This window comes from Onychomys torridus, chromosome 6 (assembly GCF_903995425.1).
Source record: "Onychomys torridus chromosome 6, mOncTor1.1, whole genome shotgun sequence".
In the NCBI taxonomy this organism is placed as follows: domain Eukaryota; kingdom Metazoa; phylum Chordata; class Mammalia; order Rodentia; family Cricetidae; genus Onychomys; species Onychomys torridus.
In genome coordinates this window covers 129,856,800-129,884,670 of record NC_050448.1, presented here as the reverse complement: position 1 = coordinate 129,884,670, position 27,871 = coordinate 129,856,800, and the positions used below count along the sequence as shown (strand labels likewise).

Here is a 27,871-nt window from a genome sequence, read left to right as displayed (position 1 = left end):
TGAAAGGCATTGAAAGTTACACACTGAGACAAAGCATATGTGCCCTCTGGAGCTGGGGTTTCATCTGGTTTGGTATGTCAGGAAACCGGTGTTTCTCCCATAGTCCTTTGGGTTGGGCACAGCTGAAACACAAAAGGCCAGATTCTTCTCCATCCCAGGTACAATGAAGCCCTCTCCAAACACAGGCTCTCCGCCCGGTTATGAAGAATCTCTCCCAAGGACAGCTGCAAGGACATCACGACCCCAACACTCCAGTGGTTATGCTGTGGCCCTGGAGTGGCTTTACATAAACTATTTGCTAGGCCTGAGATGCACCCACACTGTGTCCTGGCACAGAAGCACGCACATTTATTTAGTGCCTTACTTTATCTAATATGTTTCTGTGTGCGCTCAGGCAGCAGGCACATTACTAAGTCATTTCCCCAGCCCTCCTGTGGAAGGCTGAGGACGACTTGCAGGGGCCACTGAGTTTTCTCCTTCCACCCTGCAGGTTCCAAGGATTGGCTCAGGGGCCAGGCATGGCAGCAAGTGCCTTTACCCACTAAGCCATCTCTCTGACCCAGCCCGACTTCCTGAACTGACACCATATCAGGCTCCCTTCCACGTCAAAAACACACCTCTACTCAGTAACAGTTAAACAGTTAAAGATGAGTGGTATTTCATTATTTAGTCATATCATAGCCCATACAATCCATCTCTTTGGACAGGTCAGTAGACTGCATTCTGTTCTGACTGCTGCACGGAACTCACTACATTCTATCATCTAGTTTCACTGCTCTTGTTTAGGCTGTGACAGGAGACAGTATGAATCTCTCTGGAAGTTCTTTCATTGGCTATGCCTCAAAGGCTCTATCCCAACCGTGACACTCATGGGAAGTTTTTGAACCTTTCAGGGGTGGGTCCTACTGGGAGGAAGTACAATCATTGAGGGAGACCCTAATGGGGACATGGGGCCCCTAATGGGGAGGTGGGGCCCCTAATGGGGAGCTGGAGCCCCTAAGGGAGAGGTGAGGCCTCTAATGGGGAGGTGGGGCCTCTAATGGGGAGGTGGGGCCTGTAATGGGAGGTGGGGCCTCTAATGGGGACATGGGGCCCCTAATGGGGAGATGGGGCCCCTAATGGGGAGGTGGAGCCCCTAATGGGGAGGTGGGGCCCCTAATGAGGAGCTGGGGCCCCTAAGGGAGAGGTGGGGGCCTCTAATGGGGATGTGGGGCCCCTAATGGGGAGATGGGGCCCCTAATGGGGAGGTGGGGCCCCTAATGGGGAGCTGGGGCCCCTAAGGGAGAGGTGGGGCCCCTAATGAGGAGCTGGGGCCCCTAAGGGAGAGGGGGGGCCCCAATGGGGAGGTGGGGCCCCTAATGGGGAGGTGGGGCCCCTAATGGGGAGGTGGGGCCTCTAATGGGGAGATAAGGCCCCTAAAGGGGAGATGGGGCCCCTAATGAGGAGCTGGGGCCCCTAAGGGAGAGGTGGGGCCCCAATGGGGAGGTGGGGCCCCTAATGGGGAGGTGGGGCCTCTAATGGGGTGATGGGGCCCCTAAAGGGGAGGTGGGGCCCCTAATGAGGAGCTGGGGCCCCTAAGGGAGAGGTGGGGCCTCTAATGGGGTGATGGGGCCCCTAAAGGGGAGGTGGGGCCTCTAATGGGGAGGTGGGCCCCCCAATGGGGAGGTGGGGCCTCTGACAGGCAGATGGCACCCTGGCTGGTTTTTATTTCTTTGCTTTTTGGCTTTCAGGAGATGATCATACCTCATCTGCTGCAGGCTTCCACCTTAGTATACTGTGCAGCAGCCAAGCAACACAAAAGTTTAGGACCATGAAAGCATCAACTGAAACCTTTGAAACCACAAGGCAGAGCAGAGTTTTCCTCTCTTAACTTGTTTATGTATTTTCTCAGAGTGACGGAAAGCTAGCACAGCTCATATAGTTTTAAAAGACGCATTCAATTTTCCTTTCAGTTAGTTTCTAGGCAGAAAACCGTTGAATCACAGAGTAAATGTTGGTGAGTGTTTGATAAAACCTTGCAAATACCACCATAGTACACTGCCAGCAGCAGACAGCAGTGTTCTTATTTCTTACTCCACCAAACACTGGACATTTCAACATTTTTGATTTATTTGACAATCTCATGGGCAAAACAATTTTTAAACTTGCATTTCTCTTTCGAACTGTGACAAGGTTCCTGTTGCCACTGGACATTGCCGTATGCTATTTCTTGCTTGTGACTTTCGTCTTGTTTTCAGTAGAGATCAACTTTTGTGTTTTTATGTTGGTGTGTGTGTGTGTGTGTGTGTGTGTGTGTGTGTGTGTGCATGCACGCACAGGAATTCATGCTCGTGGGAACCAGAGAACAACTTCCTGGAGCGAGTTTTCTCTTTTCACCTTTACGCGGGTTTCTGGGCTCAGAGCCAGGTCATCGGGCTTGCACAGGAAGGATCCTTACCAGCTCAGCCACCTTGCAGGCCCCTGGATGGAAAGCATCCTTTCACTTCAGATTTCTGTGTTTAGATCACAAAGCCATTGTTCCATTTGTCATGAATATTTGCTGAATGTGTTTGTTTTTCCTGGACGGCCACTTATCTTTAATTTTGTTTACAGTGATTTTGGTGGTTTCCTTTTTTTCCCTGTTTAAGACAAGATTTCTTTGGTCTGGTTATTCTGGAACTCACTATGTAGACCAGGCTGGCCTTGAACTCACAGAGATCCACCTGCCTTTGCCTCCTGAGTGCTGGGATTACAGGGATGAGCCACAATGGCTGCCCCTTTTGGTAACTTACTTTCAATGACAGGATTCTTAAAAATTTCTATTGTGTTTTTGGGTTTGGTTTTATGTTTAGAAGTTGTTGTTTAGCCCACAGTTTTGTTTTTTATTGTTTCTTTCAGCTGTATATTTTAAATGATTTTATAGTATTTATTTCGTAGCTTTATATTTTAAAGTAAACACTTGACTGTTCTCATCAAACTACGAAACAATTATTGTTGCCTTCTTAAAGAGATCACAGTAAGAGTGTAACACAGAAGAGCAGTGCTGACAACCACTGGACTGCTTTCTCTTCTTGCCTCAGAACAAGTGATTGTTGGAGATTTCACTGTCTCAGAGGTACTGGATCTTTGGTTCTGAGTTCTCCTCTAGGCAGAGTCTGCAGTATGGTCAAGGATGTCCCTTTTCTGTTTTGTATTTTGCAGAAATTCTTCACCATCCTTCTTGGCACTTATTTCTGAACCCATCTTCTGAGATTTACAATTTTTCTTTTTCTAAATGTTTTCAGAATTATCTAAGTCTTTATTTTTATTTAAAGGATCCTTTTGATCAATTTTCTTGATTTCTTTTATTTTCTCCTCAATCAGCATTTTTGACTTCACTTCTCTTTTCTTTTTTCTGCTTTACTTTCTTCTGGTTTGGTGTTTTGCTTTCTTCATCAGAGAGATCAGAATCAGAGCCTGAAAGATCATGGACGTATTTCCAGTCTTCCATAGTGCTGTGGTTGGTAGGGAGCCTTCTTTGACCACCATGGTTCAATTTAAACTTTTGGTCATGGAACATGGCTCGAAACCTCATGTCAGTTTTGACTTTTCTGTCCTTTTTTGCCATTTCCCAAAATCTGGGATCCTTTGATACCCACCCTAAACTGCTGGTCATTCATTATTTCTTGCTTGGATGACATTTTTAAAGTCTTACTGAAGAAATCTCCTGAGAAACCAAGTAAAATCTCAAGGAGATCTTGTTGGAGAACCACACAGCTCCTCACCTCTCTTTTTGGATCCTAGTCTGAGCTCCTAGCCCAGTCTTATAAATATGCCCCTGGCTGCTATAAGCTTATGATTTTTATCTTATATGTATATAACACCTTCACTGCCCCATTCTTTTAGATATGAATTATGATATACATGTAGTTTTACGTCCGTGAATAGCATTTCATTCAATTCAATTCCATTCCCTTAATAATGTATTTTCTGGGTACTGACTTGAATGGCTATCTCTATCACATTGAAAATCTGGTTGTGTTACAAATCCAATGGCACAGGCCTGTAACCTCAGCTAGGCCAGAGGCACAGGAAAGGAGATGGCAAGTTTAGTGCCTTGGTTCTGAAGTGAGTTCAAGGCCACCATAGGCAACTTAGTGAGACTCCGTTCCATAACAAATAAATAATTAAGTAAATAGGGGCCAGATATACGACTCAGGTAGAGCACTCATCTCCATGTGCAGGCCCTAGAGTCTATCACCAACCCTGAAAAAATATATATTTACAATTGGATTTATTTGTACCTAGTTTTATTACCATTCTACACTTTAGAATAATGTGATTATTGTGATGAATTTAGCCTAACATTTTCCTTAGATATATTTTTATTCAATTACACCTATACATATTTAAGTTTTAAGGTTTATTTATTTTATCTTCTGTTTTGCTGGCATGTGTTTATGTATACACTGTATGGATTGCCTGTTGCCCGAGGAGGCCAGAAGAGGGCTCTAATCCCCTGGGACTGGAGACTATTCTTAGGATCTCTCTGCAAGATCAGTAAGTACTCTTAACTGCCGAATGTCTTTCTAGCCCCTTCTTAAGTTAAAAAAGAAAAAAATACCTTTATTTTTATTGTATGTATATGGGTGTCTTGCCTGCATGACAGCTGTACATCATGTGCTTGCAATGCCTATGGAGGCCAGAAGAGGGCATTGGAGCCCCAGGAACTGGAGTTAAAGGTGATTGTGATCCTCCATTTGGGTGTTAGGAATTGAACCTAGGTCTCCTGGAAGAGCAGCCAGTGTTCTTATCCACTGTGCCACCTCTCCAGCCTCTTAACCTAAAAATTTTAATATTGAGTCAAGTTTGATTTTCTTCAAGTATTTTCACTTACCATTAAATCTATAAGCATGAACATCAATTCCAGGGCATCTGTCTCAGTCAGGATTACAATTGCTGTGATAGAACACTATTATTAGCATCATAACACAGATGCAACTAAAAGGAACTATGAAGAAAATTGGCTATTGCAATTGTGAGCATTTTCTTCAATGGGTCTGTTAAATGGATGGACCTGAACTGTCACTCACATGTTGTTGAGATACATTCCATTTCAAATTTATATTTATCAGACATTTCATTTGAATGAATAATCTGGTAAGCAAGAGTCACCTCTGGACAGTCTTTATATACTGAAATTTGGGGTGCAGCCTCTTGTCTGACATAAGCGGGCCGTGGGCTTAGGCCTGGAAGACTTGCTGCAGAAACCCTTCTAAAAGCAGTGTGTTTCAAGGTAACTGAAGAGGTACAGATTTCTGTGTTTTCTTCTCTCTCCACCTGGTGATTTCTTTGCCCCCCACAGTGTGAAAGTCTGGGGGAAGGTTGTTTGTTTTAGGTTTTTTTGTTTTTGTTTTGCTTGTTTGTTTTAGGTTTTTAAGGTTAAAATACAACTACAGTCTGGATTCAAATTTAGTCCAGGTGTCTGTTACTCAGAGGCCTTTTATAAGGAAAACTTTCTCCAAATCTACCTTGATAAGGTTAAGGGTTTCCCTCTTACTTACCCAGATTTCTGTTTTCTCTGTTATCTGCCATTATTCTACCCCATGAATCTTCAGCTCTTTACTGAGTGTCTGTCTTTAAATCTATGTATCTCTTGGCATAACACATTCTTGGTTCTCCGTGGCACTGCAGAGACATGACAGGCATCTGGACTTGTTGGTGGAGCCCCTGTTGTTAACTGGCCTTTTGTTTTTTCCATAATTACCCAAAACCAGCAATCACAGAAACTCAACTGGTTGCAAAGAGTGAGAAGATGTAGCATTAAGCCATTTGTGAAGAAACAAGAAAGAAATGGACCATGAGAAAGGGGTAAAGGTTTTCTAAAAATGTGAGACATGGCTTTTGTCTGCTTGATTTTAGGTAAATAATAGAAAACTTGCTTCCAAACAGAAACACTTATGTTTTGATTGATATTGGACACTTTTTTTCATAACGCTATCAGTGCACTGTTCACTGATGAGTTATTCCCAAAGATCACTAAAGATCTGGGGACACTTCAAAAGGCAGAATGATTGTTGGTAAACATTATGGCAAAAATGGCCAAATAGTGCATGGTGCAGGCATTTCAGCAGCTGCTCAAGACAGCCATACAATATCCCTATCCAAAGGGCATGCTCTAAATATGGCTGCTGGGAAGTCCCTAGTCCCATCCTTGGTTTAGAATTTTATTTTCCCTGATAAGAGAGGAGATGCGGAGAATGAAATCTCCAAACCTCTTCAGGCTGTCCGTAAGAACGGAGACAGCAGAAGCTTCCTTCATGAGTGTCAACCTTCCCCAGGGATCCTGCGGGACTGATGCTGATGTGTTTAGGTTCCAGTTTCAGGAAAGCCACACAAAGCACAGTGGCCGTACTCACTCATTGGGGGTTCCCTTCTGGCCACAAAAGTGTCCCTGGCTGTCTGTAGGATAGGCCACTCTCCTGGGGTCACCATGTGTCCAAGCTGCGGGAACAAAAAAGGACAAAGTCCCCATCAGCAACATCTGGCTGAAGGTGGTCTCCTTTGAGAGATTCGAATTGCCACGGCAACGCTCACCTCTTCCCCTTCAGTCATAGAACATTATTGATTTTCTTCAAAGAGTAATTTCTTAATGAAAAGTAAAATAAAATATGGATGAATTGGTCTGGAAGCACGTTTTTCTTCTCTCTGGATTCATCTGGGCTGCAGCCAAAACATGAGGTAATGCACTTAGAAAATGACAGTTATTAAAATGAGGAGGAGAGGGCACGGACAAAAGCTCCCTTGGAAAAGAAGACGCCTTTTCTGAAGCTCAGGCACAAATGACTTCATGCCAGAGCTGATAGATTGACTCCAGGCAGCATGATGTAATGCTTTGGGGGGTATACAGAAGTGAAAAACACTTAAAAATTCAGCAGAATGAACGGACTAGTTCTCTGATTTCACAGGACATTCAAAAGGCAAACAAGAACACAGCGGAGGCAACCGGCAGGAAAGATCTGCCAGGCGTTTGTCCGGTAATCTCAGAGCTTAACACAAATACCATGCATCCCTGACCTCATGATGAGGACTAGCCTAATTTTCTGGGGAGACGCTGGGCTCTGCTTCATGCAAAGGCATCACCCCTGTTTGTTTGTTTTGGCGTGGTTATAAACTTGGTCTGACAGATGACAGACCATCAGAAAGTAACACCCATTACTACACTAGCTAAAACTTGTTAATTCTAACTGATTTTTTCTACCTTCTCAAAGTTTAAAAAACACAGTTGTTGAAAGTCTAGGCTGCAGCTGAAAACATATCATTTGCCTCTGATAACAGTGATCAGCCATCTCCTTCCCCACACTCAGTGGATGTGACAGTTTGCCTTATAATTTGATCACCCTTATTCATGTGGTTGATGTGATTTGAGATGATAAAAAAAATCAATTTTTCAAATGAGGACTTTTGGAAATCAAATTTCCAAAAGAGGATTTTTTTCTCAGTATTTTTTTTCTCATCAGCCCAAGCTTTTATCTCCAGTGTCTAAGTTTCAGGAAGGTTCCCTTGTCTACTTCTCTCTAATGTCACAGAGGCCAAACCAGCTCCATCTTCGAATACCATCTTGTGAGATCTGAGTGGCTCTCCGCACCATGTCTCCCTGTCCTTATTTTCCAGAATAAAGAAAGAACTGTAAGTTGGTATGTAAATAATATCCAAGTGCTCAGTGCTCAGTGAGATCCTTATTACACTGTCTCTGTGCCTTGGTTTATCACATACTGGCAAGCCCTAATAGAGATCCAATTTTATCCAACTCTATGCTTCAATGTGTCTTTTTCAGCTTTATCCTAAAATGTTTTATCCTGTTTTCCTAAATAATTATTAACTGAGAATTAGGCATCTGACTCCTTTTATATAATTTTCTTTACTCTTGAGGATTTCATGCATACATACACTGCAATGTGACCACCTCCACCCAAATTACCCCCCAACTCTCCCCATATCAACTTTATGTCTTCTTTTTGAATAACCCACAAAGTCCAGTTAGTGTTGCTCATATGTGCATGCATGTGGAGCCATTCAGAGGAGTATGAGCAACCAGCACCACACCCTCAAAGAAGATGATACTCCCTTCTCTTGGAATTGTCCATGGCCAAAAGTTTCTCAGTAAGGACTGGGGCCTGGAGAGTATTTACCATATTTAGGTATCTATTTCTTATTATCTATAACCCAGACCAAACTATTGACTTATTTTGAATCTCAACTTTCTAATTAGCTACTAAAGCACAAAAATAATGGTATAAAATGCATAGAATATTGAGGCTGCAAAAGAAGGTAATGGAAGTGGAACATTTGGTATGTGCTCAGAACCCACATGGATTCAGTAATGCTAGCTCTGTAATTTCTCAAAAATCAACATCTGAAACCAGACTTTGGAACATGTGCTTTGTTTAGAGGTGGGGACGGCTCTAGAAGCTTCCACAGGTGCAATTGGCTGGACTCTGGAAAGGTTAAGGACGCTAAAGGAGACAAGAAAAAGCAGGACACAGTGGCAGGGAGCTGTGGTTATCCGAGAACTTCTGGTCGTGCTTGTGGAGAGCCGCGCACACTTGCCTCCATAACTGTGAACACGTGTTGATGGGCTGAGAGGGAGTGGAGTCTCCCATCAGCAGCAGCTGCCATGATTTCTTTTCCCTTTACATCATCTAATTCAGACTTTCCTAGGTGACCACTCTGTTGTGGGTCAGAGGCCATCCCTGGGATGAATGCACACCAGAGTTTTCAAAGAGAATGGAGAGGGAGGACGAAGGTTTTAGAGGGATCAGAGAAAAAGTGGGACTTGAGAGAGGCTAAAAAAGGTTAGGATTTGGACATGGAGTTGGAGTGGGCAGGAACGGCAGCTGAAAGAACCGTGTGATGATAGAAGCTTCTCTGCATTATCTGCTTGGGACGGGTCAGAGAGTCCCTGCTACAGCTGGGGCCTCATGTGACTCACGCATCTCACAGTAACTCTAAGAGGTTGCCATTCTTTTAATCTAAGTTCTGTATTAGAGTTTATTTCTCAAAATCACAAATTTCTTAAGTGATATAACCAGAGCTTAAGGTTAGGTTTGTTGCTTCATGAGGCCTTTGGTTTTATCCACCATACTACAGTGGCAAGAAAGCTAAAATAGATGAATTAAATAGAAAATAATAAGAAATTTAGATACATTAAATATTAAAAAAATAATACCTTAATGAAAAGGTTTACATAGATTAAATAATGAAGCCTCTTGATGTGAATAAATTAGGAGTAAGCTTGTTTTAATTTCTTTTTTTTTAAAGAAATTTTTAAAATTCATTCTACATATCAAAGATTCCCTTCTTCCTTCCTCCCACCCCTCCAGCCTCCCCCCTCCCAATTCATCCCCCCATTCCCTCCTACAAGAAGGTAAGCTCTCCTATGGGGAGGTGCACTTAGTAGAGACAGGTCCAAGCCCCTCCCCCGCCTCAAGGCTGTGCTAGGTGTCCCATCATAGAAGTAGGTTCCAAAAAGCCAGCTCATGCACCAGGGATGGATTCTGATCCTACTGCCAGGGGGTATCTTAAACAGATCATGCCACACAACTGTCTCGCTATGCAGAGGGCCCAGTCCAGTCTCATACAGACTCTACAGCTGTTGATCCAAATTTCATGAGTTCCCACCAGCTTGTTCCAGCTGTCTCTGTAGGGTTCCTCATCATGTTCCTGATGTCTCCTGCTCACAGAATCCCTCTTCTCTCTCTTTGGCTGGACATGGTATGGACTCACTCACAAGTAGATACTAGATGTAAAGCAAAGGATAACCAGACTACAACTACAGCTCTAAAGAAGCTATCAAGGAGGACCCAAAGAGAAATGCATGGATCACCCTGGGAAGGGAAATAATATCTCCTGAGTAAACTGGGGATGAGGGGTGAGCAGTGGAGGGTATGGGTGGGGGATGAGAATGTGGTGGAATGTGATGGTCAAGCTGGAACAGAGATGGAGTGGGAGAGCAATGAAAGAGATATGATAGAGGGAGACGACATGGGGATAGGGAGATATTCACAGGGATGACCCCACCTTAGACTACTGGCAATGGTGGAGAAGATGCCTGTACTGGTTTACCCCAGTAATCAGATCAGTGAATACCCTAACTGTCATCATAGAGCCTTTCTCCAGTGACTGATGGAAGCAGATGCAGAGATCCACAGCCAAGCACCAGGCCAAGCTCCAGGAGTCCAGTAGTTTCTTTTCTTTTGAATACCATGACAAAAGACAACTCAAGGGAGAAAGGGCTTAGTTTAGCTCACAGTTCCATGTTATCATTAGAGAAGTGGAGGCAGGAACTTAAAGCGGCTAGTCACATGGCATCCACAGTCAACTGCAGTGGGCAGCTGTTCCAGCTTTGACCTGGAAGTACTACCTCCAGTGAGGCTTCCAGAAACTGTCACACCTACCAATGACCTGCCCCTGAGGCAGGGCCCAGACAGGAGCCCTTAAGACCCCAGATGCAGATGTGCTAGCACTCTTGGTTCCTGGTGATCCTGGATGCTGGATGGTAGACTGAGCAGAGTTCTCCAGAGAACATCACTGGACTGTTCTTCACCTCTTCTGGATCCTGTAACCTATCCCTTACTTGTTGTAAGTTACCCCAAAATAAACCTCCCTTTAACTATGTGGAATTGCCTTAATAAATCCCCCAAGAGTCAACAACAGAGAGAAATGAGCTGTGCATGCCTGTGCTCAGCTCCATGGCTCCACTCTGAGAGCATCCAGGGCCTCCTGAGCGGGTGGTAGTGCTGCCCACTTTCAGGTCAGCTCTCCTCCATCAGCTGAGGTCATCAAAATAACACCTGCCAGGCATGCATAGGCCAGCCTGTCTAGAAGGTCCCCAATGAGTCTCTCTTCCACGGTGATTCCAAGTTGTGCAGAGCTGACAATTATAACTAACCATGGCAGAGCTTGTTAATAGTAAGAACTATGGTTGGGAAATGAAGCGCTCCACCAATGTCTATGGAATCCCTAGTGCAGAATGTTCAGTGTGGAGGACTCTAGAAGGTGATTGGCTCTTCAGGACTCTGAAGTAATTTGTGGGGTAACCCATTGATAGCTCTGTGATTTGAAGGCATTGTTAAAAGGCGGTGGGAACTTTAGGCAGGAGGCCCACCTGAAGAAAGTAGGTCACTGAGGGGAAGTGTTACTGGTGGGCTAATATCTTGTCTCTGGCCCTCTTACCTTCTCTCTGCTTCCTGTCCACACCGAGGGACGCACCCATGATTTTCAGCCTCGTCTCAGGCATAGCAAGGAAGCACTGACCTTGGACTGAATCATGAGCCAACACAAGTCTTTCCTCTTTCCACACTCTCGCAGCTATATGTCATGGTGATGAAAAGGCTGACTCACACATCCAGAGACAAGAGAAAGAGATAAAGATGAACGTGTCCAAAAAGGAATTCCCTTTCCCAACTCCTGGCACTGCCCTGTGGCCATGTTTACTGAGCAGATTCTACCTTCTCCACTTAGCTGTGGTGAGGAGGCCAGGCTGGCCATGGATGGTGTGTGTTTGAGCTGGAAGTACTCCAAGCTGCTAGCAGAGGAGGAAAGGAGACTCAGCAAGAGAAACCATGTTTGACACTGTTCACAAAGTCAGGGCATCTATGTTTTACTTCATTCATGGAAGTTTTCTACACATGGAATTTCCAAAACAGGCTGTCTGGTGTAGAAGTCACATGTCCACTAAGAACTAAATGGATTATTAGAAGACACAGCTATGAATGCAAAATACATGACTAGTTTTATTTTATATTTTGAGACAGGGTCTAACGTATGCCAGGCTAGACTACAGACATAATGCTGGGATCATATGTGTGCACCACCATGCCTAGTTCCCTGGGGTGCTGGGGATGCTGTGAATGTGTTGCTCTGATTGATTGATAAATAAAATGCTGATTGGCCAGTAGCCAGGCAGGAAGTACAGGCTAGGCAGGACAAAAAGAGAGGAGAATTCTGGGAACTGGAAGGCTGAGTCAGGAGTTGCCAGCCAGACACAGAGGAAGCAAGATGTGAAGGCAGAACTGGGAAAAGGTACCAAGCCACATGGCTGAACATAAATAAGAATTATGGGTTAATTTAAGTGTAAGAGCTAGTCAGTAATAAGCTTGAGCTAATGGCCATACAGTTTGTAAATAATATAAGCCTCTGTGTGTTTACTTGGGTCCAAGTGGCTGTGGGACTGGCAGGTGAGAGAGACTTGTACTGACCACCAGCGGACTGGACACAGGAATACTTCAGCAACACTGGGGTTTTATGCATATTAGATAAGCATATTTTAAACATAATATGGACAAAATTATTATTAACTCACTGAAATAATTTCATTTTTTGATACTCTCATGTGGAAAATTAGAGATTATACATGTCATTCAAGATGTCATCTCTCTGTCAGATCTGGTCTAGGAAATACCTTCACAAATGTGGGCATCTTGTACAAGGTGGTGAACAGTATCATTTCATTGTTGATCCATTGAATAAGTCATCCAAAAACCTATAGTATCCAACACATTATTGTTATAACAAATACTTTACCTGTCCCTTTCAAAATCTGGCAATAATAGTCAAAAAGCCAATGTACAGTTAATGGCTGTTCAAGGAGGGAGAAGCAGTTTTCTTTAAAGGTGTGGCCTGTGGTTTGTCCACTGTGCTTCAGCAGATGGCCTCATCTTGGAGTTATTTTTTTTTTAATGGACATGAAGAGGCTGATTCAGAGAAGAGTTAGAGGGAAGAGTCGGGGTGAATATGATCAAAATACATGTATGAAATTCTCAAAAAATTAATAAAAATGTTATATTTTAAGAGTAAACTCAATGCCCCCAATTAATATAAATGAGAAATGGGAAGTAACTGGAAATTAAATAATATGCGTGCAGGCACACAGAAACTCAGGCTCAAACAGGAGACAGAGTGGGGTGAGCTGTGACACCTTTAGTTAGAATTTCTTCTTCTAAAGGTACTTTGAATGTGAACTGCACTTGTGACCTGCTTTTAAGAAACAGAATGTGAAGTACCATTGACCTTGGTAGCCTTCAAGAGTAGAAACAGAGGAGTGGATGGGAGGGCAGAGGGAAGATGTGGGGAGAGGGACTAGGAGGAAGAAGGGGAAACAGAGATCAGATTGTAAAACAAGCAAACAAATAAATAAAATTGTATATATATTAAAAGAGTAGGAAACATGACTGGCAAAAAAAGTCAATGAAATGATTCCTAATGATATTGTGCTATACACCTAGACAAGAGCCTAGCAGAGAGGCTTCATCCAGCAACTGATGGAAACAGATACAGAGACCCACAGGTGAATATTAGGCCAAGCTCAGGGAATCCTGTGGAAGAGGGGAGGAAGCATTGTAGGAGCCAGTGTGGTCAAAGACATCACAAGAACATGGCCCACAGAATCAGCTGACTGGGCTCATAGGGGCTCACAGAGACTGAAGGGTCCGTCAGGGAGCCTGTGTAGAACTGACCTAGGTCCTCAGCATATGCTAAGTTATGGTTGTGTCTTGCTGTTCCTGTAGAATGCCTAACAATGGGAGTGGGGCTGCCTCTGACTCTTCTTCCCGCTTTTGGGGTCCTTTTTCTCCTAATGGGTGCCTCTTCTAGCCTTGATATGAGGGTTTGTGCCTAGTCTTATTGTAACCATGTTTGGTTGACATCCCCAGGAGGCCTGCCCTTCTCTGAAGGGAAACAGAGGGGAGTGGATCTGGGGGAGGGGGAAGTAGGGGTGAGAGACTGGGAGGGGAAGAGGAGGGGAAACTGTAGTTGGGATGTAATATATGAGAGAATAACAATAATAATAAAGAGTAGTCATAGAAGGCACTGTAGCATCTCCCCCATCGGTCCCTATTCTTGCTCTCTAGCCCTAGGGGACAATGCCACCTGAAGACACTCAGCCCCATAGAAAAGCCCACATGGGGGAGGCTAATGCCTGTATTCCCAACACTTGGGATAGAAGCCAGTCTGGGCTTTATGGTGAGTTCGGGCCTTTCTGGGCTATAGCATTGTAGAAACCATGGGGGAAGGTGTAAGAGACAATGTAGAACAGTGTCATGGGTTCCAGCCTACCCTCCACCTCATCATACTTTTTCAGTAATTAAAAGTCACACATCCTAGTGGGAAGAGTATAAACTCTAGAATTAAACTGCCTGGGTTATGAAGATAAACAAAACCAAATAACAGTTTGCAGAGCAATTTATACACTTGAATCAATCATTTTATTCTCTTCATTAGCCTACTGTTTTAAAAATAACTTGTGTGTGTGTGTGTGCGCGCGTGCGTGCGTGCGTGCGTGCGTGCGTGCGTGCGTGTGTGTGCATGTGTGTGTGTGTGCATAATGGGGCTGGATGTCAACTTTGGTTGTCATCCTCAGGTGTTGTCTACCATGTTTTCTGAGACAGGGTCTCTTTCACCTGGAACTCACCAATTCTGCTGGGTTGACTGTCCAGTGAGCTCCACAGATCCATCTGTGCAGCTTCCCCAGAGCTCTGGGTTCCAGGTGTGCACCACCAAGCCCAGGTTTTTAGGTTGGCTGTGGGGATTGGATTGGGTCCTCATGTTTATGGGGCAAGCACTTAACTGACGGCACCATCTCACCAGCTCCTAGAAATGACTTAAAAAGACCACTTGGGCTGAATCTGATGCAGACTTGTATGGCATGTGTATGTGTATGGTGGGGACAGGGAGGAGGAGGAGGAGAAATTGTACACAAGCAAAAGTCTTATTTGGGCCAATGACCATATCACTCATCTCAAGGAAATATTTATCCCTGAAAGTCGAGGAGCGCATGTGTTAGTGTCTAACCTCCTTTCCCATTTTCAGATCTTCTCAAAGCAAGCTCCAGCCATGCTTTGGGGTGGAGTGCGAAAGTAGCAGCCATGACAAAGCCCTATGTCAAGGAGAAAATGATCAGATCAGACTATTCATACTGACACTTGAAAATGAACTGCAAATCTGTTTGGGGCAGCAGCTAAGGTGTTCATTAAGCACTTGCTGCATGGGGATGTTGGCTCTCAGATCAGTAATATGGACCCCTCAGAGGTACATCTTAACTGTTTTAACATGTGAGGAACAGACCTGCCAATTTGTGCTTATGGCTTTTTAACACAAGCAATTTACAAATGCAATGAAGAAGATAATGGGGCACATGAAGCGGGATCTGAAGAGCTGCCTTGTGGACAGGGCTGCCAACAAAGGGCTTGGGAACAATCCTGCCCCCAGTTGCCCGGGTTGGAAAGATGTTTACCATTTCACAGGCACCTGCCTCTTCCACTTGGTGGTGAGTTTGGGGTCTTGTTCTTGAGTGTAAGCCAGTCCCCCTTATTCTAACAACACTTCAAGGAATCTGAAAAGCACAGGTGTGCACAGCCAAACCCAATCAAGGGTCAAAATCATTCAGTACTGCAGACAAGCTCAAATCTTGGCCCAAACCCAAACATTTCCTTCTTAAACTGAAGAGTTCTGAAACAGAAGTGTGAGTGTGTGATTTAATTTATAGACATGTCTGTGTTCATAAAGAAAGCAAAAGACGTGTGACATTGGCCCTTGTCATCCCGTTAGTGCACAACACATTTTTCATTAATAAAAATGGGGTAGAACTATTCTCGAAATAATGGAAACAAATTATAAAAATTTACCTCTTAATTGAAGGCATTATTTTACTTTTGGTAAAACAATGTTTCTTAGCTATGACTTGACAGGTAGGTTCATTTTAGTCTTAAAGTAAACAAATGGCATGACCTGTGGCCAGTTCCCTCTAACAACGGATATTTCAGTAGATCTGCTTCTAAGAGAGAACCATAGGATGCCTGGTGGAGTGCAGAGGTGACCAGTGGTGAGGAGGGTGTGGGGAAGGGGAGCTCCTGTGGCCTTGCAGGTGAGAATGTAATTAGCTCAATTATCATGGAAAACAGTTTGTTCAAAACACTGAAATTAGAATTACCAGCAACTTCCTTCTGGGCACACATCTGAGGACAAGTAAAGAGGTGTCCGCATTCCCATGTTAGTCCTGATCCCAGTAGTGTTGCTCACAATATCCAAGACAAAGAAACAATCTGAGAACCTGTCAACAGGTGAAAGGCTAAGGGAAGTGTACATACACACACTGAATATGCATATAAATATCATTAAAGAAGGAAATGGTGGCAATGGGGGTGTACTCAGAGGTGCAGAAAAGCAACTGCATTTCCCTTGAGTTCACTCATATGTGAACTCTAACAAGAATCAAAGCAGAAAGTAGAGCTGCAGCTACCAGAAGTGAGGGGTGGGGAAGGTGGAAGACACAGATCAAGAGATGTAAATGGGAAGTAAAACAGGAGTGGCAGCAACAGCTGGATTGGGAAGGAGGCATATTCAAAATCCTCTTCAGGTACAATGTCTGTCTGAATGAGAAGGCTTCAAGGCCTTGACATGGATGGGATTAGATAGAAACAATTAAACATGATGGGGCCTTAAAGGGAAGGGAAGGAGCAGCTTCCCTTCAACACCTAGAGAGGAGTTCCATCCAGAGGGAGATAGGGAGGCAGGAGAAGGAGGGAAATGAGGGTGGAAGGGAGTGGGGAGGGAGTGCCATTAAGAGAGGGGAGGGAGAGAATGCCATTATTGGGGGCAGGCAGAGGAACCTCTTCAGAGAACAGCCTTCATCTCTGAACCAAATCCCTGATCTATCTCAGTGAGGAGTCTTGGATCAGTCCCCAGATCAGGGAAAGCCTGACTTCAAAAACACAAACCTTTCAGGGGTAGAGGGAAGTTTCACACCACAAGATACAGTTCAGCATAGTGTATATGACAGAGAGCTTAGAGAAGTCAGGGTTCATAAGTGAGAGCATCAAGTCACATCGAAGACTTCTTAATTCTGTGCCAGAGAGAGCTGCAGGGAGCATGAGATCAGGACTACAAGTGTTCACAGGTAAGTCTTTAGGTTCAATATGGATGATGTCTAGAGACCTAATGGAATGCATATGTGAAAATTTTCTCAAAGAGCACATCATAAGTATTTTCTCCCCCTCACAAAAGGTAATTGTGCCAAGGAATGAATGTTAATCAGCTTAATTATGATATTAATTATACAAGATATACTAATAGCAAAATGCCGGGCTGGAAACATAGCTCGGTTGGGAGAATGCTTTTTGTTAAGTTCAATCTCCAGTTTAAAAAGCCTCCATGTTGTATGTCTCAAATATCTAAAATATTTCATCAATTGTACATTAATAAATCTAAAAATGAAATGAACAAAATAAAATTTATAGTGTTTAACTATACTTACTTGAATAGAAACAGTCCCTGCTTTTCTATACAGACAAAATAAAAAAAGCATCCTAGAATTACCTTTGTTCTTGGAGAGGTCACATGAATGAGTGAGTAACCTTGCTCAGGGATAGGAGCTTTCTCCCTTCCTCATACCCTCGATGGGAAAAGACCAATTTGTTCTAAGAGATGAATGGGATAACCTTTCAAAATTCCTGAGACTTTACATCAGGATAGACCTACTTTTTCAGCTAGCTCTCCTGGCCAAAATGGACACAAGTAGCCCAAGCTAATGCCACGGAGACAATGCTATACTTCAGGTCTTGCTAAGCAAGGCTCCTCCTTCCTGATTCCAGGCTCTAATTCTCTGCTGTTTTTCCTTTAGGTACACTGTCTCAAGGTGCCTGCATTTCCTCATAATCTGAAGAGTTGGGGATTTGTGGGAAAGTTTGGCTTTTACGTGGGGGTCTCTCAGACAGAAAGTCAACATTCCAATAGGGGTTATTAGCCCAGGATGCCCAGTTCAGACTGTTGTCCAGACCCCTCCACCCATCCTGGAGGTTTTTTTCATTACCCAGGTTTCTCACAGGAGGACATAGTTCTGGGCTTGCCTGTATGAATGCCCCTATTAACTTCCCATCTTCTCAGCTAATAAGGGTAATTACTCCAGGAAAGCATTAAAAACCAAAACAGACTCTGGATTCCAACCTGAGTTTCTTGTTAAGAAAATGTAACAGTGAACTAACCTGTTCAACTGGAAATGCCCTTGGAGAGAAAAACAAAATGAAAATTTGTTGAATGTTAAAATTGTGGTATTTTTACATGTATAATGTTAGCCCAAGGTTTGCAGAAAACAATTTTCATATCAAGAATTCCTATTCTTATATTTTTGGTTGTGAGCCTAGCCTTTAATGGCTGAGCCATCTCTCCAGTGGTGGTGCACACCTTTAATCCCAGCACTCAGGAGGCAGAGCCAGGAGGATCTCTGTGAGTTCGAGGCCAGCCTGGTCTCCAAAGTGAGTTCCAGGAAAGGCACAAAGCTACATAGAGAAACCCTGTCTTGGAAAAAAAAAAAAAAAAAAAAAAAAGAATTCCTATTCTTTTTTCTAGTTAGTGCAATCGTTGAACAGCAACCACCTATGAAGGAGGGCAAAGGAGTTATAAATGTTCATGTGATCATCCAGGGAGATTGGATTCCCTTCTACCCAGACTCCACTCCATCTACTCAGTCAGGGGTTCTCTTCCTTTCAGCTGAATGCCGTGCGCCTTTCTTACATGCAAGTATCACCCTTGCTGGCCACACTCCACACAAAGTACAAAGAACAGTGTAGTTGGTTTCTTTTTACTCTTACTCTGAGGACCTGCTACCCAGCTCCCAAATAAAAACAGACTTATTCTTACTTATGTGTGGCTGTGTGGTGTGTGGCTGTGTGGCTGTGTGGCGGGTGGCTGTGTGGCTGTGTGGCTGTGTGGCTGTGTGGCGGGTGGCTGTGTGGCTGTGTGGCTGTGTGGCGGGTGGCTGTGTGGCTGTGTGGCTGGGTGGTGGGTAGCTGTGTGGCTGTGTGGCTGTGTGGTGGGTGGCTGTGTGGCTGTGTGGCGGGTGGCTGGGTGGCTGTCCCTGGCGTCCCCCTCTCCTTCTCTTCTTGCTCCTCCCTCTTTGCGTTTTCTCCTTCTTCTGTTCTCTCTGCCTGGCAGCCCTGCCTGTCGCTCTCCTGCCTTGTTGGTTTTTGGTGAGAAACAAAAATGGCTCTTCCAGGGTGTGATGGTTTGAACGAGAAGCGCTCCCCACAGGCCTGGGTATTCGAACACTGGGTCTCCAGGATGACGGTGCTATGTGGGGAGGTTTGGGAACTGCATCACTGGGGAGAGCATTGGGAGTTAAAGTCACTTCCAGTTTTCTCTCTCTGCTTAGGGCTGTGCTAAGAGACGTGCTCTCTCAGCTTCCTGCTGCCGTGCCTCCCTTCCACGGTGGACTCCCTTACCCTCTGGAAGCACAAGCTAAAATAAATTCTTCGTTTGCCTTGAATGCGGTATTTCATTACAGCCACAGGAAGTAACTAATAAGTGTGGTAACGCTCACAAAAGGATTACAGATAATCGATAAGTCCGTGAGGGCCCTGACCTTAGGAGATGGTCGCGCACCACCTGGCTTCTGATACCATCACATTGAGATGACTTCTCAAGGGAGGCCACACACTCTTTCATGGTACGGCCATTCTTAACATTTCTACTTGCCCCTGCCAATCGTACCCCTTCAGTCTACTGCCAGCCAACCTAACTACAGCAGCAATTAAGTTAATATTTTGAAATCAAACCAACAAAGCCAGCTATAGTTGAGGGATAAAGTATGTGTGTGGTGTTTACTGAATTCCATGAGTCCTTTGTTTCTGGCTGTAGTATCAGGATCAATCTGAGAGATAGGCTGAATTAATTTAATGTACCACATTGACTTTGATTGAGGAAAATTTATTCTCCAATTTCCATGTGAATTAAAACATTTACAAATGAAACCTGGAGATCTTGAACAAAAAGGTGACACTCTTGTCTTGCTCCAGAGGGACTTATGGTGGGCACTCCTCAACTGACCCTGCCCCAGCAGAGGTGGCTGGGCACTCCCCCACTGACCCTGCCACAGCAGAGGTGGCTTTGACAGTCCCTATAAGAACAGAGACCTATCCTACAGACAGACTCAACCTACTGTTGAGTTAGGCCTTGTAAGGATTCTGCTCACAGCAGGGGCCCTTTGGGGAGTTCCTGTGTACACTGAAGCTTTAATAACCAGAATTATGGGTTACAATAGAAACAACATTATAAATCACATTTGAAACAAATTTATTGCAATTTAGAACCACTAAATTATTTATGCACTGTCTATTACTTCACCAGCACAGCTGATATGATTAGGCATTTCAGTTCATCCCTTACAACTGGCCTTGAAGATCAGGGAGCATTTCTGTTCTTCCCAAGTGAGTGGTTAGTTATCTATACCCAACTAAATAGTATAAGAATCTAGACCTGCCTGACTCCAAACTCCCCCGCCCCCGTCTTATGCAACCCATTTCAATTCTGTGACAGTAAGCAAAAATAACCAAATATTTCTGTAGACTAGAAAAATGTGTCCTGAAGTGAGACAGGCTAAAATCCCACTTGTATATGAAAATATTTTATAATATTCAACCTACGGATGGTATTCAATCTATACAAATGCTTAGAAGTTCCAAAGTTAAAATACCTAAGAACAAGAAGGATATTCCACAAGCCTTATAAGAGCACATTATTTATTCTTGTGTTAATGCCTGTTAAATTTTTCTTCTTCCTATTTTTTATGCCCTAGATTTTATACAATTCTGTAGAGTTTGCATGGTGATACAGAGATTAACTTAGGGAGCCACTTTTTGAGGGCAGGGTTACTTTTAATTTCCATTCTCAGGACACTTCTCTTACTAGAGGATAAAAAGAAAGACCAAAATATTTTTACAGTGTTCTGCAGCATGGTGCAAATTAACCACATGTTAACCACAGGTCAATAATTATTGGTGCTAGAAGCTAAGATCTGATTTTCATGGCTCTCATCCTTACAGTGGTAAATCCAATTCTCTTAAGTCAATACCTAGAAGACAGGATTTATATCTCTTGGTGGACTGCCTAGTATACTAACTAAAATTATAAAACCTTTTTACAGAAAAATACATGATAATCTTTGTTTTTTGTGTGCTATTTTCTTTAAAATAATCATATGTGTTTGTCTTCTTTGTTTTTGTGCTCTAGAAAAATCTTTAACCTAACAGTAAACAGGAGTGCCTCTTTCTTGGTGGGCAAAGAGAATAGGATTCAATTTACAAAGAATTAGCTGGTGAAATTCCAAATCATTGCCTCTCATCCTTGACTAGCTTATGAATAAACAAGTTTACAGATTGCCCAAACCACCCTAGCTCCTGGTTCTTACAGCAAACAGCAGCACTGATATGATTAGCTCTTTATTAGAATTTAAAAAGCAGAAATTATTAAAGAAGGAACTAGAAGTCCCTTCTTTGCTGCTGTCTTAGTTATGGAGCTTTTATTTGGCTACTCTGCCTTGTGTTGATTTTGTATCTACTACCAAATAAGTCCAGAGAAGATAACAGTCAATAACAAGAAGAAAACAATTCATGTTTAAAATGAGCTATTGGCTTTGTTGATCAAATGGTAAATATTGTCTATACCTTGGGTTACTCACCCACGAGTCCTAACAGAGCGTAGCCCGTAACAAACAGTATGAAGATCATACAGCACAGAACGTCCGTACAACTCCTGAAGACAAAAAGGAACGAAGAATTAAAAGGCATCCCAAGTGACTTGTTCACTACACAAAGATGTAGGGGATGATAGATAATCACTATAAGCCTCCTGGAGCCAAGAACTCTGAAAAGCACGACAGGTATATTTGTTCAGAGACTTATGTTGGGGAGTCAGAGCACCGTGACAAGAGCTCCCTCAGAGTTCTAAATATGTATTCTCTCTTGGTTCGTTTGGGGAAGTTTTAGAGATTAGCAACTCCAATATTAAGTAGACTTTTTCCTTTTTTTGTGTATATGTATGCATTGTATGTGTGTACACATGTGTTTGCATGCATGTGGGAACATTGTTGATATCAGGAAACTTCCTTGACCAATTTCCATCTAATTCATTGAGACAGGGCCCTTATTCAAACCTAGAGCTCTCTGATTTGACTAGTCACTGCCCAGCTGGCTTAGGAGACTCCTGAGAAGCGACATACAAATCCATCAGCATTTACATGGGTGCAGGTTCAATTGGCAAGCTCTCTGGCCTCCCTCTCTTGGACCCGACTTTCAAACAAGGGTCCTCTTGCTTATACTACAAGCAAGACATGTGCAGAGTTATCTTCTCAGCCCTGAATGATTCTTAAAAGTCTAATTTGAAATGTAATTTAAGTAGTATGAGTACATGATTTTATTTTTCATGCTTTCCCAACACGTGCTCTAAAACAATTTGTCCTTTCTCCATGTCTTTCCTGCATGTGTTTTCTTGGTGTGGCTATTTTATAAGGAGGACTGGCTACATTAACTTCCTCTGAGGAACAGAGTTAGAGGTATTCTAACACTGACACAAATGGCTGGAAATGTTTCCAAACTCTAGTCTTTCCAGGACCATGCAGAACAGATATTGTCAGGATAGATTTAGAAAGAGTGTAGTTCAGAGAGACTTGCTAATTTGCGAAGTCAGGGTTATACATCAGCAAGAACACTCAAAGCCTTCTTTTTACATTATTTTAATTTTTATTTTGTGTGTATGGGTGTTTTGCCTGTATGTTTGTCTGTCCACCACTTGGGTGCCTGGTGTCCATGGAGGCCAGAAGAGGGTGCTGGATCCCCTGGAACTGGAGTTATAAATAGTTGTAAGCTGCCAGGTAGATTCCGAGACTCAAACCCTAGTCCTCTGGAAGAGCATCCAGTGTTCGTGATTATGGAGCTATCTCCCTAGTCCTGACACCCAAGGTTTTCAAAATAAAATGTTTCCTATTTCCACTAGGATATTGTGTTCAGCTTTCAATGGCTTAAAATTTAGAGCTATATCATTAAAGTGAGCAACACTACTGCTTCTTTATTTGAAACAGTTATGGATCTATTAAGTATAAAAACAAAACAAATCTATGTACACATGGTGAAGCTTATAATCCCAGCACTCAGGAAGATGAATCAGGAGAACCATGATCTTTAAGCAGTCTTGGCCATATGGTGGGTTATTGTTTAGAAAAAATAAAATAAACCCAGCCTATTTGATAAGATTAAAAGTTGTACAAGAGAATTTTCAAAGCAAAACATTTTGATTTGGAGGCATCTGGATACACTTACATTTTAGCACAGTGAGATGTATGTGTGTGTGTGTTTGTTTATGTGTGTGCTTATATATCTGTGTGTATTCTGTCTGTGTGTGTGTGTGTGTGTGTGTGTGTTTCTCTCTGTGTATGCTCATGTGTGTACTTTCAGGTAATTACAGTTATCTGCTATAATTACCTACTATTTCGTTATTTATTTACTTCTGTTTCTGTTCTCATTTTCTCATATTTTCTCCAGGAAAAAAATAGTGCTTAGAAAGTTATTTAAATAAAATATAAAATACAGCTTATGTAAAACTGTGTGAGTCAAGGAATACAGAGGTCACTTCTGCCTTTCCAAGCTTGGATGCCTACGTTTGTTCCTGTCTTTTGAGCTCAGGACGGCAACCCCAATTCCAGGGCTCTACAAGAAATGAGGTGGGTTTTTAGATCAAGTGTTTCATTTGGATAATTTAAAAAACTCCCAAGACAAATATTGAAATAAGTGGTTATCAGGATCTCAGTCTGAGTTATTCTGAGTCATATTTGAGCTGAAGGGCATTCCTGGGTACCTTTCCTCAGGTGGGCTCATTTTCACTGTCACAGCAAATGTTAAGAACCACTGTAAAAATTAAAAAGTGGGTTACATCCCATGGGGTCCCAGAACAAATATTAATGGAGAAATGGGCCCAACTCTCTTCATTACTTCCCTCCTATCAAAGGCTCATCTTTCCAAAACAAGGCTGCTCACACTCAGTTTATCAGGAAGCCTCTAAAAACACTATCCAGATTGAGGAGCTCTGACATGAAAGTATTTTCAAGTTAAATTGTAAAAGTACTTTGCTCCCTGGTGTCTAATTTCCAGACTTAAGAATTGGATCCCCGGGCTGCAGAGATGGCTCAGCCGCTAAAGGCTAGGCTCACAACCAAAAATATAAGAATTGGATCCCATCGGGGCAGTGGTGGTGCACGCCTTTAATCCTAGCACTCGGAAGGCAGAGGCAGGAGGATCTCTGTGAGTTTGAGGCCAGCCTGGTCTACAGAGTGAGTTCCAGGAAAGGCACAAAGCTATACGGAGAAACCCTGTCTCAAAAACAAAACAACAACAACAACAAAAATAATTGGATCCCAATTGTATATGCACTTACAAATCTCCCCTCCCCCTAAATCTCTAAACTATGGCTATGGCACATGCGTAGTCACCCAGACTTACAGCCTTGGGAGTTTCTTTTGATTTCCCATTTTCTCAGCATCTTTTATATTCAGTTGGCAAGTTCTTTTGACTTCCTTCCTGATCTGGCTTCAATCCACCTCCCACTTTCTGGTCTTGCTGCCTGGAGTGCATCTGGGTTCTCTCATTCTCTCTTCAAACTATTGCCATGGTCTCTGAATTGGGCTCCTGCAAGCAGTCTCTGACTGGCCCAAATCATCCTATAGTCAGATACCATTGGGACATATGACATCATTTTCTCTTACAACTGGAGCCTCAGCACCACCTTACTGTAGTGGGAATCTTAAATGGTCTTATTAATAAGATCAAACCTGAGGCCAGTTATTGGGGTGATTGCTGGAAGATCAGAGAAGCAGAACAAGCCACAGCCACCTCACCTTGCCAGTTCCTCAGCTGATCCTGTTTCCTCAGACTGGAAGCCTCTGAGTCCTCATCCAGAATGGATCTCTGCTGAACTGTGCTGCTCAAAGCTTAAAAGCTTAACCAGCCAAATGCTTCTAGTTTCGAGTCTTCATGCCTTATATATCTTTCTCTTTCTGCCATCACTCCCTGGGATTAAAGGCTCACTTTCTGTGATTAAAGGTGTGAGTCATCATGCCTGGCTGTTTCCAATGTGGCCTTGAAATCATAGAGATCCAGACGGCTTTCTGTCTCTTAAATGCTAGGATTAAAGGCGTGAGTGCCATTTTCTAGCCTCTGTATCTAGTGGTTGTCTGTTCTCTGACCCCAGATAAATTTATTAGGGTGCATAATATTTTGAGGAACACAATACCACCACACTTTACTTCCTGAATGTCAGTTCCATGCTAACTTGCAGGTCCAATCCTTGCTTAAGCCCTGCACCCTCTTTCCAGCCCATCTCACCCAGTTTCTTCTCAATGTGCTTCTGTTGACTTAAACTTGTTCATTCGATCATGTACAGTTTAGTGTCCTGTGATCGCGTCCAGAGCTTTCTGCTCACTGTACCTCTAGGGTCCCCTCCTGGGTAACCATATGCCCCATCAGGCACATTACAGTTTGGTTCCACATGTGGGGCTGGAGAACCCATCAAGAATGCTCCCTTTATTTCTAAAAGTGTCTAAGCTTGAGCTACCCCATTACATACAACCTCATTCTTTAAGCAGCTCAAAATGTGACTTTCATGAAGCATTCAGCTGAATGAGAGCCCTCTCAGGCCTGTAGACTGTACATCTTCTTACACCTAGTCTCTCCTTAATGTAACATGGGCCAGAGTGGTGGGTGGGTGGGGTGGGGCACTGCTGACCACCAGCAGAGCTGGTGTCCCCTTGCCTATGTGCAGCCACTGAGCTGTAAGTAATTTTTACTTTGTTCATTTGTTTTGATAATGGGTCTCGATATGTAACCCCAGTTGGCCTGGAATTGGCTATGTAGATCAGGCTAGCCTCAGATTCTTGAACCTCTGCCTTCTTCTACTGTGATTTCTTTCTTTTCTTTTCTTTTCTTTTTTTTTTGCCAGAGCTGAGGACCAAACCCAGGGCCTTGTGCTTGCTAGGCAAGTGCTCTACCACTGAGCTAAATCCCCAACCCCATGTGATTTCCATTTTTTAGCCATTTCTAAAAACCCTGATAGAGCTTGGTATGGAAGTACAGTCCTGTAAATCACAGCCCTAGAGGAGCAGAAGCAGGAAATTATGGGGCTAGCCTGGGCTATGTAGAAATGTAGAAAGATCTAGTCTAACAGATAAAGAAATAAAACCCCCAAATCACAGTAATCACATTTTGAGACATAAAAAATATGCAAAATTCAAATTTTAGTATCCATAAGTTGGAATTTTTCAAAAACAAATATTCATTCAAAAGTGCATAGTCTGTGGCCAATTTTGTGTTATAATGGCTGAATTTGGTGGTTGCATGAGAAATCACTCAGCCTGCAAAATCAAAGACCTTTAGAAGTTTGCTGAACTCTGACCCTAAACATGGAGGCCTCTGAGACAGTGTTTAGCACATGGCCTGATAAGACACACACACACACACACACACACACACACACACACACACACACACACCCTGACTGGCAGACCAGTCATAACTAGCCTCTGCTGACTATCCAAGTTCTCTGCTTTGAAGTTCAGATTCTATTTTCCTTTCTTTTGACCCAACACAGTGAGTGAGGTGTCTGGAGATTTACCTGTTTTGGTCAACTTTACACATGCCACCTGTAAAGTGAAAATCACCAAAAACAAAGCAAGTCCGAGGCAGCAATAAAGTTTTACTTGCTAAGTGCACATTTCAGTTGCAAGCTAGCTTTTATTTTCTAATATCTGTCACTCAGCTTCCTTTCTAGGGACAGCTTTCTACCCTCATCCTGAAACTGACTCATTTTTTAGGTTTCTTTCTTTGTGGCAGATAGAATTTCAGTATCATCCATCCTGACAGGTCATTAATAACAAGCATTAGACTGAGAACGGAAGCTCTGGGACTCGTTCTTCTCTGACAGATCACCTGTCAGTGCCGAAGGAGTCAGCTTAGGGCTGGCCACAGTTGGTGACTCCAGCCATTCCATGTTCCTGTCTCCAGCACGGCTGCATTTATAATGAGCATGGAAATGCTGCTATGCTGTGCCAGAACGTGCTGGGATGGAATGATATCACTAACTTGTCTCTTACCCCACATGCTCACAACACAAAAGTCAGCTCCAGGGTTGGAGTAACAGCTGATTAATAAAGTACTTGCCGTGAAAATATGTGACCTCGAGTCTATGTTCTGGAGGACCAGACATGCTAGCCTGTGCTTGTAATCTCAGTGCTGGGGAGGAAGACGCAGGCAGATCCCTGAGGTTCACTGGCCAGCAAGTTCTAAGCCAATGAGAGATCCTGTCTGAAAAATCAAGGTGGTTGGCATATGAGTAATGCCCAAGCTTCACCAAGATCTGCGTCACCAACTGTAGGATGTGGTATGAGTGGCACATCACCCCTTCCTTGGGGGAGGTTGTGGAGCCTCTGGAATTGTAGCCTAGCTGGCAGAAGTGGGGGCTTAGGGTAAGCCTTGAAGGTGACGTCCACCTTTGTTTCCTGGTGGAGGCATAATATAAACTAGCCTCCTCCTGCCTTGGACCAATCCACTCCAGCCACCATGAGTCTGTCATGATGGGCTGTACCCTCTGTGAGCCAAGTAAACCTCTCCTATGTGAAGTTGTTTCTGTAACACATAAATTAACTGATAAAACAAGTTAGAAGTACTTTATCTCTTTCCACTTTTCATGACTGACAGAAACTCTGGTGATTTGTGAGGGGAGTGAGCTCTCAGGGCTCCTGTGTGAAGAACTATTCTGTGTCCCTCTGCTTCTTGTTCACTAGAAATACTGCCTAAAAGATCACTATAACTCTGTTCCCTACAGTAGGCTGCCTCTCTCTCCCTCTCTCTCTCTCTCTCTCTCTCTCTCTCTCTCTCTCTCTGTGTGTGTGTGTGTGTGTGTGTGTGTGTGTGTGTGTGTGTGTGTAGATATCCTGAGTTTTCATACATTAAACCCACACAGGACAGGTCTTATCAACAATCAGCCATGGAAGGCAGAAGGGCTCACAGGGTACTACCCTTACCATTGAACTACTGGCTCC

The 27,871-nt window shown here is 43.4% G+C and overlaps 1 protein-coding gene across 4 annotated transcripts in view; it reads right to left on the bottom strand.

Annotated features, from left to right (window-relative positions):
- Positions 1 to 27,871, bottom strand: part of Slc44a5 (solute carrier family 44 member 5) — a 348,525-nt gene that overhangs the window by 59,629 nt on the left and 261,025 nt on the right. For all 4 annotated transcript variants that reach the window (XM_036190641.1, XM_036190643.1, XM_036190639.1 and 1 more), the window contains exons 3-4: positions 21,467 to 21,540; positions 6,378 to 6,462 (exon numbers count right to left, since the gene is read on the bottom strand). In XM_036190641.1, the coding sequence (XP_036046534.1) occupies positions 6,378 to 6,462; positions 21,467 to 21,540 (159 nt within the window). The remainder of the gene's footprint in view (positions 1 to 6,377; positions 6,463 to 21,466; positions 21,541 to 27,871) is intronic.